This window comes from Cydia amplana, chromosome 24, assembly GCF_948474715.1.
Source record: "Cydia amplana chromosome 24, ilCydAmpl1.1, whole genome shotgun sequence".
Lineage (NCBI taxonomy): Eukaryota > Metazoa > Arthropoda > Insecta > Lepidoptera > Tortricidae > Cydia > Cydia amplana.
Window position 1 is genome coordinate 4177752 of NC_086092.1, and position 19355 is coordinate 4197106.

Sequence of the window (19355 nt, forward strand, 5' to 3'; positions counted from 1 at the left end):
TGATCATCCAATCCTTGGTCATTCTCATTTTTCAAATATGATGGCGATTCAAGCCTCCCAAAAAGCCAGCTCCTACTACATTTGTACGGCCCCCTGTAGAGCGTTCTTCTGTCTCGAGGACTTCTTGATATTGTATGATGTCTAATCATCCAAACAGCTAACTACTATTGCCTATACAGTATCCTCAACTACAGAAACCCATCTTCCTACGTGACACTAATCTCCTACTCCTTATCTCTCTCAGTCGCGGTGCTGTGATTGTCCAGCCCCTGTACAGGTCTCTTCTTTCCCGAGGCTTTCTTGATATTGTATTGTCTAGTTATCCAAACAGCTAATGTACAGTCCTCAACTACAGAAACCCATCTCCCTACGTTACACTAATCTCCTCTTCCTCATCGCTCTCAGTCGCAGTGCTGTGGTTGTACAGCCCTTGTGCCATCAGCTGCATGGCCAGCGGGTTCCTCTGCCCTGTGGCCTTCTTGATCTTGGCTCGCTTGTTCTGGAACCAGATCTTGATCTGGGCTTCAGCCAGGCCGAGCTCCGCGGCGAGAGCTTGCCGTCTCCGTTCGGTCAGGTAGCGGTTCTCCGCGAACTCGTGCTGTGGACAAAAGGAATGTATTAATTTTAGAGAACAAGAATTCGACTGGCAAGTAGGGAGAAATCAGGAAAAACTGTGAAATTTGTGTCAAACTAATTAAGAGCTTGTTACAGTAAGTAGGACGTAGGTACCTAGGAGTAGTGCAAATATTATATGATTAACTCTCCAGATTTTCTCCTTTACTTAGAATACTTAGAATTTAGTCCGGCTTGGAGCACCTATATAGATAGGTTGGTTGACTTTTGCGATTTCTACATACTATATAATGACTAGTTGACTATGGCATCCATGTTGCAAAACAAGTTGAAAAAGTTGTCAAAATCCATTCAACAATTTACTGCTGGACAAAAAACTCTTTCAGAAAACCTTATACTCTTAACGGGAGAAACCAAATAGAATAGAATAGAATATAATTTATTTGTAAGCACAAACAATACATAATATAAAAGAAAACCCAAAATAAGATTAAAGTGCCACGAAATGGCCTCATCTCAGTATGTTGCTGGCGGCTTCCAGCGCTGGTCTTCCGACCATCAAGTGAGAAGAATCACGATTTTGAAGTAAGGTAAAGGAGCAAGCTTCTTATATAATATGGTGAAATAGAGGTGTCGTGGCCTCTAAGCTCCGTGGCGACCTGACAGACTGACTGACTGGCTGACTGACATACATATTTGTTCACGACGGACAGCCACCAAGACCAGACAGACTGTTCAAGAGGTAAATGTAGATATAATGTACCTTTAGTCTAGCGAGCTGCGCTGCGCTAAAGGCGGTTCTCGGTCTCTTCTCTTCTGGGGTCGCGCGTTTCTTCATCCGTCTGCTTCTGGGCCCTGTGGACAAAAGAAAAAACAAATGTTACTGTGATGTTAACATTTTATGATCCATCTAATTCCATTTGGGATAATTATATTGTTTGTAGGTAAATAACACAATTAATTATCGCTCCATACAGTGCGCCCGTTACACTGCCGGCCGCCATCATGCTCGCTAGTGTTGCCAACGCATCTGCTTATTTATTGATGAACACCACAGTTACTATTTTTTTTAACTAATCAGAGAAGCCATGTTAAATCCAATGTAAGAAAACAACGAAATAATTTAAAACTGAAATAGATCCAATAAATTTAAAAATACATTTAATAAATAATTTTATTCTAACCCTAGTTGAACGAAATAATTTCTTTAATTTCATAAAATAGATATAAATACAGTAATTGATACCCAAAACAAGAAAGTTTTCTAAGTTACGTATAATTACCTATACCTATGTAGAATAAAACTTAGAAAACTGTTGTTTTCAACTGAGCAATTACAGTTTCAAATGAAATGGTGTAATTACAAAAGACAAATTAGAGGTAATTAATTTAACCTCACGAGATGGAGTATTAACCCTTTCACCAAAATAATAATTAACGGTAATTACCGTAACCGGCTTAATTAACTATTAAGGAAAGAACCCTCTTCCTAACTAATTGTGAACTATATGTGGGTAGTTCATAATTAATTCTTAGTGGGTATTTGTAAAACTATGTGAAAGGGTGAAGTCAACGATTTTTTTATTAATGTACTAGCTTCTATCCGCGACTTTCTCTGCGTTTATTGATGATGATGATCATCATCATCATCATCATCTTAATTTCAGAGTTACTTTCTCTATTTTAATATTAGTAGGGATGTAAATGTTTAAGTTTTAAGTTTATCACGAATAAAATACTTGAATACTTTAATAAATGTGTATAGTTACGTAACTTCGCTTTTTTTACCTGAAGACAATTAATTATACAAGGATGTTTCCTGTAACAGGAGCAATAAATTAAACAGTAGGCTATACTCCTCAAACAGACCAACATTTGTTCAGCAACTTTTAAATATAACTTATATTTTGATATTTCACTTAGAGTTTATTCTAAGACGCAATGTATTGCAAATTTTGTTATCTTTAAAGCGTGACAAGCAACGTCAAACACACTGATATCCAGGGTTGGGCAGTATTTCAATTACATGTATTTGAAATACGTATTTGAAATACAAATTAGTATTTTGTATTTGTATTTCAAATACTACCTCAAAAGTATTTTGTATTTGGTATTTCAAATACTGCACTCACATGTATTTAGTATTTTGTATTTCAAATACTTCAAGCTTCAAAATACATTTCTATAAATACATTTTATTAAATTCTATAATCCTAAAATGTCTAATCTCTCGCACAAGCTGTGAGCCGACCGCGAACCTCCGATCCAGCCGAGATACAATTTTCATTGGCTGGATACTGGATCTATATTAGGTCAACTTCTGCGTGGAACTTTTCGTTTAAATCTAGGGGATAGGGTCATTGCAGTAGTTTCCGTCCATGCACTAGTTTTCGACGACTTGACGGATTATCAAATATATATTTCATTTTTAATTTACTACTTTTTGCGAAATCTTCATCTTCCTCGCGTTGTCCCGGCATTTTGCCACGGCTCATGGGAGCCTGGGGTCCGCTTGGAAACTAATCCCAGTAATTGGCGTTGGCACTAGTTTTTACGATAGCGACTGCCATCTGACCTTCCAACCCAGAGGGTAAACTAGGGCCGTAATTGGAATTAGTCCGGTTTCCTCACGATGTTTTCCTTCACCGAAAAGCGACTGGTAAATATCAAATGATATTTCGTACATAGTTCCGAAAAACTCATTGGTTCGAGCCGGGGTTCGAACTCGCGACCTCCGGATTGCAAGTCGCACGCTCTTACCGCTAGGCCACCAGCGCTTCCTTTTTGCCAAATATCATTGTTATATGTAGACAGATATATTGCTTAGACGCCTTAGACATAAGGATTGAAATCAGTCCAAATTTGTGCAGGAATGTAGGTATATATTCAAATTTCGTCAAGTGGACGTAAACTAGAGCTGGACGAAAACTAGCGCAATGACCCTATAAGTTTATATGAAAGGATATTCGTTAACGTTAAAACTAAATGCTAAACAAAAAAAATAAATAAAGGTATATTTTGTAATTGAAATACATTATTTTAAACACTGTAATTTGTATTTTGTATTTCAAATACCCGTCACCAAAGTAGTTTGTATTTTGTATTTCAAATACTTTTAAAAATGTTTTTTTTTTTTTTGTAATTTGTATTTCAAATACGTGGAAGCCAGTATTTTGCCCAACCCTGCTGATATCAGCGTACATTGAAGGCAATATTTAGTTTGTATGAAAAAGAGGAAGTCTAAAAGATTCATAATTTTTAAAAGTTATTTAACAAAAGTTTTACTATTTGAGGTATTAGCTTGTGTTACAGGCAACACCCTGTATTTTACAATAAATATCGATACTTGGCGAATTTCTGTTTTTTTTTTCATATAATTTATATACATGACCAGTAGGTAATTAAACCATAATATACTTTTAAAAAAAATACAGTCGGAAACATCAACACCACTGGTACCTACTTGTTATATTGAAAGTAACCTAGTTCTTTTTTTCTTATAACCACAATAAGAACGATTAATAAATCAATCTAATTCCTTATTTAATTATATCCATCTAATTCCACCACCATACGGCACCCCTCACCTAAACCTAATAAATATTACATGGCATAACATAATTGCACACAACACAACATTTTTCACACCATTATGGGACGGACCCCACCCACACCAATTAAGGAATAGGGGTCCGTTGTGTTGCGGGGAAATGGCGTAAGTGTAACTAGTGTAAGGCCTGAGTGGACGCTCGAGTTGGACGTGCAGCGGGGCGGGGGTGCGGCGTGCATGTTAAACAAATGCAAGCGTATAGGAGCGGCCTTAGTACACGCTGCTCAAATTATTTGTGAGCCCGACGCCACGCTGCACGCCCCGCCGAACGCTCCACTTCGAGCGTCCACTCAGGCCTTACACTAAGTTATGTGTATTTTGGTTATGTTATGGTTAAGTTATTATTTGTACAGTCGCCTTCAGATATATCGGAGCGCACGAGGTGTCCAAAAATATCTGAACACGCACTTTAACGCCTTGAAAACAGATGTGTGTCAACAAAACGAAAAGTTCCAATCGTATCTCGCTTTAGTACAGTCGCCGTCAATATATGTGTCGAAGCGGCCAAGGTGCTCACAAATACCTGATGGCGACTGTACTTAAATACTGAATTTTCCCGTGATTTTCTTAGGAATGTAGAATGAGCATAACGAGTGCCTCGTGTTACGACCGCATTAACTTTATGCAAATCATTTGATTTATTTTATACGGAAATTGGATTTCCTGGTTTCTTATAATTTCGCACTTGCAGAGCAGTTATATTTCTTTGATTAATTGCTCATTTTTCACGTGTTAAGCAGTTTTTTAAGCAAAATTGTGGATTTATATCGTATTCTGTACTTTAAAATTACGTTTATTTGAGTGCAGGTTCGTAATAACTATTGTTTATTTGACGATAGGTATCATACTTCTAAGTCTTGTCAATGAAATGGGCTCTAAGTCATTTTTATAGTAGGTACTATTTTATGTCACATTATTTTCATCATTTCAGTTCAAAAACAAAAAAGCTTGTACATAAAAATAAGTAGGTACTTCTACGAGTACCTACACAATAAAATAAAATGAAATAAATACGTAGATAAGTACTTCAAGGTAATAGAAGACCAAAATAATAAACCTATCACAGAAACTAGACCACAACATTATTTTAAAACAATACACCAATTACTATACAATCTAGATTCTAGGCCATATGTTAAACCTAATCTATTTAATTCTGCTAACAACATATTAAATCACTTAGTAATCTGTAAAAGGATCTAACATTTTCGCGTGTGACTGTACCGACAATAAATTCAACCTATCAGCGAAGGAAAAGCTATAAACACTTCTGTGGCTTCCTGTACTTTGAATTTAGATTTTTTTAGTATTAACTGCAATGAAAATTCGACTTTATTTTTTTAACGTACGATTGTAATTGCATTGACTATGTAGGATCCCATTGTTTTCCAACTGGACTTTTCAGTTAGTAAGTATAGCATGGCCACGGACTGTCTCATTTCAAATATAAAGAGTATCATACTGTCTTTGTTTTACACTAGTACTAGTAGTACTAGCACCTAAAAGAAAGGGACGAGTATAGTTTTCTTTGTTGTTTGCCAGAATATATTTTAGTTACTATACTCATACAACTTATTGGATACCTAGATTTTTAATACTTTTACTTTAGGTTTAAAATTTTATTTTAGTTTTTAGAATAACCTAAAGTACCTACCTAAAACAGAGACCATACTTTTATATCCGCAACGCAGGCTTCGTCAGGTAAACACAAACTTACAATCAGCTACAGGCATCGTCACAAAAAACTACAGCGATAAAATCCGCAACAGGCTTCGTCAACTCACTCTAAAAATACACATTAATAACAAAAAAAAAAAAAAGAAAAAAAAAAAAAAAACCTACAAATAAAATACACCCTCCAACTCACCGCCAGCAGGCAGTGTACCCAGCAGGCTGGCCGCATTTCCCCGTTGAATAGCTATACTAATTCTCTGGGAAAAATACTGGCCTGCCCTCTGGTCACCCGAGGCATCGACCAAACGCGACGCCAAATCCTTAAAAGTTCTCTCACTAGATCACCTCTGAAAATAAATATTTGAAAAGTAAAACACACAAAAAGTAAAATAGTGCCCTGTAAAATATAAGTCTAATTTATTTCACCAGAATCGAGAAAACCTGAATTTCACTGCAACTGTTTTAATGAAAATTGAATTTTATCGCTTTAAGAATAGAAACGGAAATGTTCTAAACACAAATCTTGCTAACAGTTGAAAAATTGTACACCGAATTGCTTTCTACGACAATGGAAAATGAACTCTATTTCATTAATCATAAGGTTGTTTTTAGCTTGTATAGTGGAATTGTTCGCGCCCGTTTATCACTCTATAAAATGGCCGCTAACTTTTTTATTCTTATTTTTAATTAAACAAAACGCTGCCAGCCAACGTAACGAGGCTGAAAAACGGTCGAGTTTTCTGTCTTAAAAAATGGCGGTTGCAGAATGTGCGTTACGTCGGTATTGTAATTTATGCTATATGGTAGAATACTGTAAGTACAATTTTAGATTTTTCAATTTTTATTTTTCTATTATTAATTTTGCTGTCAAAAAATTTGTCGCGTCAGATGTTGTTTATTTATTTTAATTGGTGTTTCTGAAATAAATGTAATTTATTAGGATATTTTTTTGGATAGTTAATATGAGTGTAACAACTTTTTTTTATGTACAAATACAAAATCGTATATGTTGTTGTATTAGTCAAATGGTATTTAACTTGACTAAGACTATAAAACCAGCTAGTGTCAAAAAGATTATTAGTTTCAACTGTCGCAAAATGGTGGGGTCGTATCTCGTCGCATAATAATTGATTGTCCTAATGTAATGTTACGCATAAAACTCTTTTCGCATAATTTTTCTCCAGCTGAAACAAAGTATTTTCGAAAATATTTTGCACAGGTTGTGTAGAACGGGGTAGGTTAGGTTAGGTTTCTTTTATAATACTTCAGAAATGTTAATAGTTTCAGCACAATAACAATTATCCGAAATGAGTTTTATGCGTAACATTATATTAGGACAATCAATTATTATGCGACCCAATATAGACTCCAAAATGGTAATTCTGGTTTAAAAAATAACAGTACATTTCGACATTTTTGCCAACGCTCCACAGTAAACCAGTAAAGCCACATAACTCTCACTAATGGAGTAACTAGTACCATTAACGTATAATACATCTGCGTATGTGTGTTTATATCCTTTTATGTATATTTACCTCACGCTTGTACAGTCAGCAATACTATTCGCTTAGCACCCCTTAGGTGGGTTACAATCATCTGCAGCTAACTGTATACCCTCCAGGATATTTATTTATTTTAAACTATATTGCAAAAAATAATTACGAAATATAAAAGGCGGAGTTCATGTCTAAAGGTATTCTCTACCAGTCAACCACTGGGCCAAACTTATATTTGGAAAAAAATGTTGCAAATACTTAATTAGTCTAATACTAATGTTTATTTAATTTAATTCTAATGTTAAACTACTAATATGTATAATATAAGTACATGTGTGTGTATATTAATATATGTATGTGTAATGTATGTAATGTCACTTCGCTTTTTTTTACACTCATCTCGATTGCCCCAGCTGTCCCTAGTCCCTGCTAATATTAAAGTAACTCTGTCTGTCTGTAACCTCATCACATTTAAACCGTGGATTTATATGGCATTCAGTATGGAGATAGATTGAGTCACGGACATATTCGAAAAACTAGTGTTTATCACGGTTATCATTATTCTACGCAGACGCATTCGCGGGCAGAATCTAGTAACTCAATAATTTAATAATGTGATCCTGATCAGTGAACCCCGGCTCGTACCAATGAGTTTTTCGGAACTTAAGTACGAAATATCATTTGATATTTACTAGTCGCTTTTCGGTGAAGGAAAACATCGTGAGGAAACCGGACTAATCCCAATATGGGCCTAGTTTACCCTCTAGGTTGGAAGGTCAGATGGCAGTCGCTTTCGTAAAAACTAGTGCCCACGCCAATTACTGGGATTAGTTGCCAAGCGGACCCCAGGCTCCCATGAGCCGTGGCAAAATGCCGGGACAACGCGAGGAAGATGATCCTGATCAGTCAATTTTTTTTATTTACCTTAATTACCCCAGCCAGTTATTTATTATATTTATAATTAGCAGTATATTTCAAAGCGTTATTCTCATCCAAATAATGTGATCAGTCAATCATCTTTTTTATTTCACTCAATTACCCCAGCCAGTTATTTATTATATTTATAATTAGTAGTATATCTCAGAGCGTTTTTCTCATCCAAAAAAGGACGTAATGTTAACTTTACCAGTATTTACAGGACAATAAAGCACTCGCAGCCATAACTCTTGCAAATGGTGGAACTTCGGACGTTAACATTCCATCCTAACGAGTCTAACGACCACCCTTAACCATGTGACGATTACTGAATGTTTTAATTGTCTAAACTAATTTATTTGGAAGTTTTTGTAGTTGACAGTTTAAACAAAAGTGTTTTGCTTGGCAACACGATACCTAAAGCAAAATTAAATCCATTACGGAATTGTATACTTAAGTAACTGGCAAACCCAATTTGTCAGTTAATAATAATAAAAACTATACGTATCCCTTATTTTTGGGTGTTAGTACTAGCGTAAGACAAAGACAGTATAATTCTCTAGCTATGTTTGAAATGAGACAGTTCCTGAGCAAAATATATGATTTTTTTTATAAATTTAAAACAATAAAATGTAAAATTACTGAGTGTCAGCTTTCACCTGCATTACTGTATGAAGCTAAAATGAAAACCTTTCAAACAGATTTGAACCAAATCTTGTCTTTAACGTTATTTGAATACAAACTTGTTAGTAATAAAGTTTAATCACCCAATCGTTGTAATCGAAGGCAAAACCTGATTGAGGCGACCCCACATTAAGAATAATTATCTCAAAACAAGAAAGACTTAAGTCAAAAACAATTTCTTACCAAATCCGTTGTTATGGATAAAATTATACACGAAATAAAAACATATTTAACCCAAAAATGGCACCGTGATCGTTGTTTTCACACAAAATTGTCATTTATTAGCGTGTGTTCACGAATTTCTTTTAAATAATGTTTTGAGTCCCTTTTCCAGTTAATACCAGCAGTTATTTCATTTTTATGTATGTAATGACATTGATAATACCTGTTATAGAGGTAAACATAAAGAAAGGATACAATCGTGTAGTTAGTAAATATATTTGCACTTACTAAGTTTTGTACAATAATACATTACATTATATACATATTTACAGTAATTATTAATTAATATTAATGCAATGCACTTCTTTCTCAATTCAAAGTAAAATAAATAAATAATTTCTGAAATTTCTTTAAAATCTGCAATCATTTAAGTACCTATATTGTATACATTTATCTACGAGTAAATAAGTAGTTAAAAAATGGCATTACGCAAAAATGTTAATTAGCAAGTTACTACCCTTTGCCGCCGCCTTAATGGGCCTGATGGATTTATTCCGGGGATTAATAAATTATCTGTCTCGTTTGTATACAGTCAACAAAAACAGTACACTAGGCGACAATAATAGGCCTCTGTTATAATCTTAATTTAAAATCAACCCTTTTCATTTCATAGATAATTGAAAAACTATACGTATGAACAATTTTGTTTTTCAGAAAATATTTGGCAGATAATATCAGGGAGCGCCATAAGCCTTCAGTAAGAAGTGCATATACCTACTTGGAAAAATTCGACCTATGCCGCTGTGGCCCGGTGGCCGAGTGGCACAGGCACCTGCCGCTGCCGCGATAACAGTGGACGCTGGTTCGATTTCAGCCTGACGCACTGAAGGCCTGGGTCACTTTTTCTTAGTATATGACATTTATTTCAGTTTATAATTGAAAAACTATCGCACTAGAGTCAGACTAAGCTAATTCTGCGCTGACTTTCCAGTGAGAAAGTCTATTTTGTTTATTTATTTATTAAATCCTCATAGGGCCCATAGTATACCATACAACATTTTCCTATTTTTAATTAAAAGTATTAACACTATGCTGCAGGTATAGTAAATTGGGTTGAATTTCTTTTGTTTGCGGAAGAAATGAAACAATACAAATGCTAAATTAAGTGACGTTTCTTCAACCAGAAATGTCACTAATGACACTGACATATCGTGTTAATAATAAATGCAGTTCAAATTCATACCCTGTAATTACTACCAGAAGCCTCTTTTAGTCAGATAAAAAAATCAACATAATATCCTTTATTATAGGTACCTACCTACTTGTCTAGTAATAATATGATTGATTTATTATTCAACACATATTATAGAATAAATAATCAGAAATAACTCATCACATCAGCATCATTGCTCACCTGTCGACATCATCACTCCAAATGTCAATTTAGTAAAATATAAATTTAAATATAATCAGACTTATGCGGTTTTGCGGTCTGGACGCGTTCTTTAATGTCGTGTGATGAGTGTTTTGCTCATTTTGCTACGTTTTACAGTGTAGTAGTAGTAGTAAAACATTTTATTGTACAACAATCAAAACAAAACAGGAAAAATAACATTCGTCATTAGTACACTTATCCCTTTAAGGGATCTCCTCCAGTGCAGTGTAGTGGGCAGTGTTTGGCTTATTTAGAATATATAGGTATATATGGGTCATGCCTGAACTAAATGATTATTTATTTATTTAATTTTTGTATTAGAAAAAAAATCTTACGTTTGTGTAAGAAATTACAAAAAAAATAGTTTCTTACGCATTTATTTCATAACAGAATCAAATAGAATATTTATATATAAGTACCTACTGCTCTGGCCTTGTTGTTAGTGACGCTGCCTATGAATTCTTCTAATATGGTCCCGGGTTCGATCCCGGTTGGAGGCCTAAATACTCAGTTTCAGTCATCGCGCCAACCATGTTAAAATGGGCATTTATTCGTGTGATGAGCACAGATACTCGTACCTATTTGTCCCTGAGTCATGGGTGTTTTCTATGTCATTAAGTATTTGTACCTATATTATAATTATGTATTGTTGTCTGAGTACCCAAAATACGAGTACAAGCCTTCTTGAGCTTATTATGCGTGGGGCTTAGTCAATTTGTGTAAGGACTAAGGATGCTATAATATTTATTTTATGCCAATATTAGGCATGGTTTTACGTCTTTCGCATGCCTTCGTATTTCTTTCAATGTAACAGAAAAGTAAGTATTCCTGTAAGAATTCTACCCTCTTTCACACCAAAACACCCCAAAAGGTACAAATGCCACCCCATCACATTTACCTACCAAATTATACCCCCGGAAACTACCCTTGGAAAATCAGAAAAAATCAATTCCTAACAAATGGTTACCCTACAACATAACACCATATCAACCCAAACAAATATGAACCATAAAGTACTAGTTTAAGGTTCAATTCAGATTGGAACAATCTTGAAGTGGGCTTGGTATGTAGCAAAGTTGGTTTTGCTGTGAGTTTAGAGGAATATGGACTTTATCTGTAAAAGGATAGGGTGGTTGGGAATGTATGGTGTAAGTTGGTAGAGTCGAGGCGTAAGGATGTGTATTGAATATCTAATAGAGTGACTTGGATGGATGAAACATATTTAGAGGAGTTTTTTGATGCGGTATAGTTAATTCACAAAGACCTACATTTTTCAAATTTTAAAAATTAGTTCTCTCGCCAGTCGCTTTAGCCGTGGTTGAGCAGGTCTTCTTTCTTCAGAAAAATGTATAGTTAGTCAAGCAAACCTTAATTGTCAGTAGAAAAAGACGGCAAATTTGAAAAATAGTAGGTTAGTAACACTACGTTTGAATTGTTCGAAAATCGCGTGTCATTTATATCTTATCTGTGAAACTGTTTTGTTTACATTTTATCCTTGTTCGATGTACATTGCTGCTTTTTGTTCATTTCTTAGGGATACCATACCTACTTTAGTTTGCTTTACATTGTTACTGACATATCCAGCATGACAAACGATATTCAAAACTTTTTTAATGTACGCAGAAAAGACGGTGGTCCCGAACGTTTTTGTCGCAACCACCGCATCCATTGCTTCCAACATGCACGTGTTAAAACAATCACTTTGTAGCCGAAAGTGCCTGTAATCTTAACATGCCCCAACTTTGCCACCTAAGTTCCGAAACTATCGTACCTACCTATAGATAAACACCAAATAATAGTAGGTATGTATGTGTAAACTTGAAACGAGCTTGTCTATGTATCTAAATATAGGTAGATACCTATTTTTAGATAGGTACATAATACTGTGCAAGTGTTATTTCAAACGTCAAACTTCTATGAAATTATGACATGTTAATAACCCTTGCACAGTCTGTGCTATCAAAATCGTTGCAGAGTTATCTGTTATCTTGATCTAACTCTAAATTTTTAGAATTTTTAGTTTTACCAGGCGTGGCACTCTGCGGTTTCGTCGCGTCGTTACAAGTACCTACAAGTACATGCGGCCCACACCAATTTTGGTGTCTAGCCATAGCAGTTGTCGCGCACCGCTACGGAACGGACGCCTGCTCGCGCTTGCGCCACCTAGCGGTCATATCTGTCGTAATAGACGCGTTTTCTTAGAGTGAATCTTCTGTACCTAGTACTATTATTTAGTCTGCGGTTTTACTTAAGTAATGTCGACGTATCCATCAAGTAGCTACATTGTGGTGGGAAAATAAAGAAATTTGTCCAAAAATCTCAACTTCACAAAATCGTTTAAATTAATCTCGCATAGTCCAATAATTACGTGTAAATATCCTGCATTACTGGTGCTGGGCCACCTAAACCGAAATCAAGTCATTACTGGATACCGGCCGGCAAAAACATTGCCGGCCTGGTGGCCTGCTGGCCTGTTCTTAGTAAACTAGGGGTGGGATGATGTCGAAATTAAAGGTACTTATTGATTTTTGGATTTTTACTTGACTTATGAATCAATCACTACATAGTATAAAACAAAGTCGCTTCCCGCTGTCTGTCTGTCCCTATGTATGCTTAGATCTTTAAAACTACGCAACGGATTTTGGTGCGTTTTTTTTAATAGATAGAGTGATTCAAGAAGAAGGTTTATGTATAATTTGTTAAAACGTGCGAAGCCGGGGCGGGTCGCTAGTATATAATAAAGAGAGGACGAGTGCTTTTGACATCGAGATGCCAAATGGCATTTTCAAGCAGCTATTTTTTTCCAAAAGCCATCTGACATCCGATATCGGACAATGTGAAAACGCTCTTAAGTCTTACCATCCATGTTACACTATAAAGACCTGACGTTTATGTCAAGAATTGAACCCAAGACCTTGTTAATTAGCGATTAGTTTAACTAATTGCCCATTAGTGTTTAGTGAAGCGTGGAGTTTACACTTGGTTTAGTTGTGTCCTAACACATTAGCGCTTTCGACGCTGTTGGATAAATTACGAGTGGAAATCACTTTGTTGCGACATGTTAGGCCGGCAAAGTTGTTACATACACACATTACTTACATTACCTACCTGAAAAGTAAGAAAGTTTCGGTACAGCGCCACCTATCGCGAAATTCGTTCACTAAGTTAAACAAAGCTTGCCACAACACAATCAAGTACGTATCTCGTGACTATTTGCAGTAAAGTATTATTATGATATTATAAAGGTTTTTTAAACTTAATTACGACTGTTATCATGATAATTAGTTTCCAAGATCGGCATTAATTTCCTCATTATTTTATTTATTTACTGTAAATGTTTGTTTTATGTTAAATCGATGTGCAATGATAAGAAATAAAATCATTGGGTAAGTATTATTTATATTTCCGAGTATGGAGTAGTTTTGTACTTATCCAGAAACTACCTGCCTAAAGGATGACTCACACCTGTAGACACGTGTAGACCGGGCCGGGCCTGGGCCGGAGCTACAGGCGCTTCGTTTTCTATGGAAAGCACCACGTGATCACCGATCAGCCGTCATAGAAAATGACATGTCACACTTGCCTGATTTATAGATGACAGACTGATGTATAGCCTCAAACCTTAATTTAAAGCGTGATTCGAACTTTAAGATACGTCAAATATTTGCCAAAGTTACGATATGGATCGGATATGTCAGTGTCCAAAGTTTAAGTTTATCACGAATAAAATGACTCTGATTCTGATCTGATCTGATCTGATCTGATGAATGATCACTTGATTCTGATTCTGATTGATTCAAAGTGACTTTTTTGTTTGAGTCTAACTATATCCAATCCATATCGTATCTTTAACCTTTTCCACGCCGTGTCAAACACAAAAGCTGTCACTCAGACGCCACATCATTGAAGTGTCAAAACTGAAGTTGAACTTTATGTATATGCACGTAGGTCGATGTTGTTCTGTGGTCTGTGACCGATTAATCGGTCTTTGGCGTTGAACCTACGGTGCGGATATATCGGTCATTGGCATCCAAAAGGTTAACAGTTAACACATATTTGACGTATCTTAAAGTTCGAATCACGCCTTAAATTAAGGTTTGAGCCAGTGGTCATTGTTTCAAGAAAAATGATTACAGCGCGAGGCAGGATTTTAACCATGAAACAGCGCCATCTATCGTGAAATTTGTTCACTAAATTAAACTTAACTTCATAAACACGATGAAGATGTTTTAATCTCGTGATTATCAGCATTACAATTTTTCTGCCTATCGTTAGAATATTAAATGGGGCATTATCTATGAAAAGGGACCTTACTGTCGATGGCGCTTACGCCGCACAGCGTCGCGCGGCATTGTATTTATATCGGAGCATCGTTAATAATGGCGTAAGCGCCACCGACAATAAGGTCCCTTTTCATAAATAACATCACAAATAGGAATTTACACTTAATTAAGGATGTTATCGTGTTATCCTGGTAATTAGGTTTCCTCGATATCATGATTACTTTGAGTGATGGGCCTTAATTTATTCATAAATATCTGGGTGACCGAGCTTCGCTCGGAAAACATATAAAAACTCGAAAATACGCGGTTTCCCAGAGATAAGACATAGCGAGATCGATTTTTAGCCCCCGAAAACCCCCGTATAGCAAATTTCATCGAAATCGTTAGAGCCGTTTCCGAGATCCCCGAAATATATATATATATATATATAAATAAATAAATAAACAAGAATTGCTCGTTTAAAGGTATTAGATAGATAGATAGATAGATTCCGTAGGTACACGGCGGGAAGAAGTTGATAACTCGCGGAAAAAAATGGAAGAAATTTGAACCTTATGCTATTTCATTTTAAGTTCAAATTTCTTCAATAAAATATCTCGAGTTATCAACTTCTTCCCGCCGTGTACGGAATTATTGACAAGTTGAATGTTTGCTTGCATGTTAAATTGGCAATAAGTGCTTAATAAGATTTTTACGAGCGACATTTCCTGGGCATAAGTTTCGATTTCTAATGTATGAAGAATAGATCTATTTACCTATTATGAAAACACGGGGAAATCGCCAGAGTCCGTGAGCCATTAGACAATAATTGTCATCTTGGCTAGCCCCCAGGTTACAATCGTTCGAAGCTGACTCCAACCGGCATCGGCACACATTAAATTTATTTCGGGTCTCTATTGTTTCCCAAAAAGTTTTAAGTCATAATTGTTTGCCCGCATTTTCATTAGTCATAATTCATTTGGTTCAGAAACGCGTCACTTTTCAGGATTGCCATAAATCAAACCTAACCTATCTATAGGATAACCTTACGAAAATCCTGAAAAGTTAATGGTTTCAGTTTTATGACTAATGATAATATGACAAACAATGCATTATGACTTAAAACTGAATGAATCATTGTTTTTTTTTTGGATATTTGAATTGTGTTGATTATTTTTATATTGGTTTAATTTTACTTTAATTGATAAATTAGAATGAATTGTAATTGACGTAATTATAAGTATTAATTACCTTTATGACATGTAAAGTTTGTAATTTTAAAAGGAATATGAATATGAATGGGAAACAAAAATAACTTAAATAACCCCATTTGTTTTAAATCAGTTTACCAGCTTAGTTTCTTAGATACTCAATCATTGTTCTTGTGTTGTGAATGACTATATTTCCATTAATTCTATATTAATGTTAATATAATCAAACAAATCATCAATATTGAGCAATTAACCTGTTGTCTGCTCGATATATTATTATATTGTCTGTTTTTTGCTTTAATGTCATACTTAAGGCCTGAGAATTGCTCTGATAAAACAATTGTCTAACGATGTGAAGAATCGAATATGAAATCATCACTTGAGTTCACTTTCAGTGGGAAGACTAACAGACACAAAGTGATAAGTGTTGTACGGTGATTATTACACATTATACAGATGTGGTGCATAATTATTTTCCATCGTAAACGAGTGCTATTTCATTCAGTTTCGAAACAAATAGCACCTACTGAGGTTGACTGAAGTGGCATGATAAATACGAATGTTTACGTGAAAATACGATGGAAAACAATTATGCACCACACCTGTACGGGTGATTCAACTTTTTTATGGACATTTAGTCATTATCATAAACTGTGTTTTTAGTGTAAGTACCGCACAACCTTTGTTCGCGGTACACTTATGGGATCACATCGGTCTTGCAAATCAGATAAATGTGTTTTTTAATGAGAAAGAGAGATTTGATTTTCAAACGCAGCTTAAGAATTTACAATGTGGTTGGCAACCTTAACAAAGATATATACTTACATGATAAAAGCGTTCAGAAACCAAGTCTATAATTAAGTTATACATATTATCACCCATCCGCAAGACTATGGTAACTCTTCAAGGATTAAAAACAGCATGGGGTCCGCTCGGTGGCCTAGTCCCAAGAATTGTTTTATCGACAAGGTATATCGTTTTATCGAGCAGCGCAGCCCTAATTCGTTTTAACCAATTGACGCTGTTGCGGGAAGTACATTAATTAGTGAATTCGTGCGAGTACTGTCGTGGACGCAAGTGTTAACTTTGTTTTATCTGATTTTTATTGAGGCTTTGGACACTCTAGGTGAACATGTCAGCCTCATAGGTAAAGATAAGATAAAAGATAAAATATAGTTCATTCAAGTAGGCATATTACAATGCGCTTATGAACGTCAAATAAAGCTACACCGGTTCCAGTTGCTTTCATTCATAGTTAGTACTCAAGGTAGTGTTAACTTGACTAGCTTACTAACGCTACGAGGGTTGTTTGAGAAGTAACTTGGTTTCATATCAAAAAATAATAATATTGCAAATGTATTTATTTTATTTCTCTACGTAATCCCTCCGAAGTTCTACGCACTTGTCCCAACGAGTCTGCAACTTCTCTATGCCTTCACGGAAGTGCGTTTCTTCAAGGGCCTCGAAATACGCATTGACCTCCATTGATATAACCTCCTCATCGGACTTAAAATTTCGCCCTAAGAGAAATGTTTTCAGTTTCGGGAAGAGGTGATAGTCCGACGAAGCCAAATCTGGTGAATAAGTAGGGTGTGGAAGAAGTTCCAATCGTAACTCCGACAATTTTTGTGCAGCGACACGACTTGAATGCACCGGAGCGTAGTCATGGTGAAAAATCATATTATTTTTTGCCAAACCTGGACGTTTTTCAGCTATTGCCGCCTGTAACTGATCCAAAAGTGATGCGTAGTATGCTCCAGTTATAGTTTTTCCCTTTGCCAGGTAGTCAATTAAAAGTATCCCTTTGCGTCCTAAAACACAGACGCCATCACCTTTCCAGCAGACGGAATGCATATGGCTTTCTTTGGAGTTGGCTCACCATGACCAGCGCATTGTTTCGACTGATGTTTCGTCTCCGGGATGTAGTGATGGATCCAGGTTCCATCCATAGTAACAAAACGGTGAATAAAATCTGTTGGATTTTTTTTAAACACCTGCAAATCTTCATCAGATGTTCACATGCGAATACGCATTTGTTCTGGAGTCAGTAATCGCGGCACTTACCTTACACAAAGCTTTTTCTTGTGCAAATCGTCGTGTAAAATAAAATGCACCCGCTCAGAAGAGATGTTTGTGGCTTCAGCTAATTCGCGTATTTTCAATCTTCGGTCGGCTAAAACTAAATCATGGATTTTATCGATGATTTCGGGTAAAAGTGCTGTTTTCGGGACTCCAGGGCGAGGTGCATCTTTAATGCATGTCCTGCCTCGCTTAAACTCATTTACGCAAAGTCAAATCGTTCCTTAGGAAGGACACGAACTACCCAACGTAGGTAAAATCCTTTTATGGATTTGTTTCACAGTTTTGCCTTCCAAAAAAAGAACTGAAGAACTCCACGAATTCCAATTTTCTCCATTTTCCCGCGTAACTCAGACCAGTTTTGTTTGAACTACTGTCAAATGTCAAATTCCTGCCAAAAATGACATGACGCCACATATTAAATATGTTTAATTACTAAACTAAATCAATACATACAGAGTTGACGCCAACGCCATTTATACGTAGGCGAAACAAGTTACTTCTCAAATTACCCTCGTATTTCTTTTAATAAGAACTTCTGAACATGCTAGGATAGTTGATGTTTGTTCTGATGGTATTGCCGTGGCTTAAAAATTTAATTGTGCCAATTTAAACTCTACTTCCAAACAATTTCAGAAATAACAAAAGACTAATTATTTTTAAAACCCCCGTATTTATAAAACTATACGGTCCTGATTTAGTTAAATTATGTTTTATCCCTTTCTTACAAATATGTCACGGAATACAATTTTCAATTTGGCAGATTCGTAACAGTTAAGCCGGCCTAGCCACGTGACAACCGCTGCTTGCGCTAAAACAACGAAACGCTTTGTGTTCTCCATCACTCTTCCATATTAGTGCAACAGTGACAGTTGCATTTCGTTCGCTACGGAGCGTATGCGATTGACATGTTGGCTACGCGGCCAGGCGGGTTAGCCAAGGTGACAATCGCTTGCGCTACAACAACGAAACGCTTGGTGTTCTCCATCACTCTTCCATATTAGTGCAACAGTGACAGTTGCATTTCGTTCGCTACGGAGCGTATGCGATTGGCATGTTGGCTACGCGGCCAGGCGGGTTAGCCAAGGTGACAATCGCTTGCGCTACAACAACGAAACGCTTTGTGTTCTCCATCACTCTTCCATATTAGTGCAACAGTGACAGTTGCATTTCGTTCGCTACGGAGCGTATGCGATTGGCATGTTGGCTACGCGGCCAGGCGGGTTAGCCAAGGTGACAATCGCTTGCGCTACA

At 36.1% G+C, this 19355-nt stretch overlaps 1 protein-coding gene across 1 annotated transcript in view; it reads right to left on the reverse strand.

The window, feature by feature from the left end:
* Positions 1–347: 347 nt before the first annotated feature.
* Positions 348–19355, reverse strand: part of LOC134659146 (segmentation polarity homeobox protein engrailed-like) — a 30396-nt gene continuing 11388 nt past the window's right edge. Inside the window, exons 2-3 of the mRNA XM_063514775.1 lie at positions 1337–1428; positions 348–598 (exon numbers count right to left, since the gene is read on the reverse strand). Of these exons, the coding sequence (XP_063370845.1) occupies positions 368–598; positions 1337–1428 (323 nt within the window). The 3' untranslated portion in view covers positions 348–367. The remainder of the gene's footprint in view (positions 599–1336; positions 1429–19355) is intronic.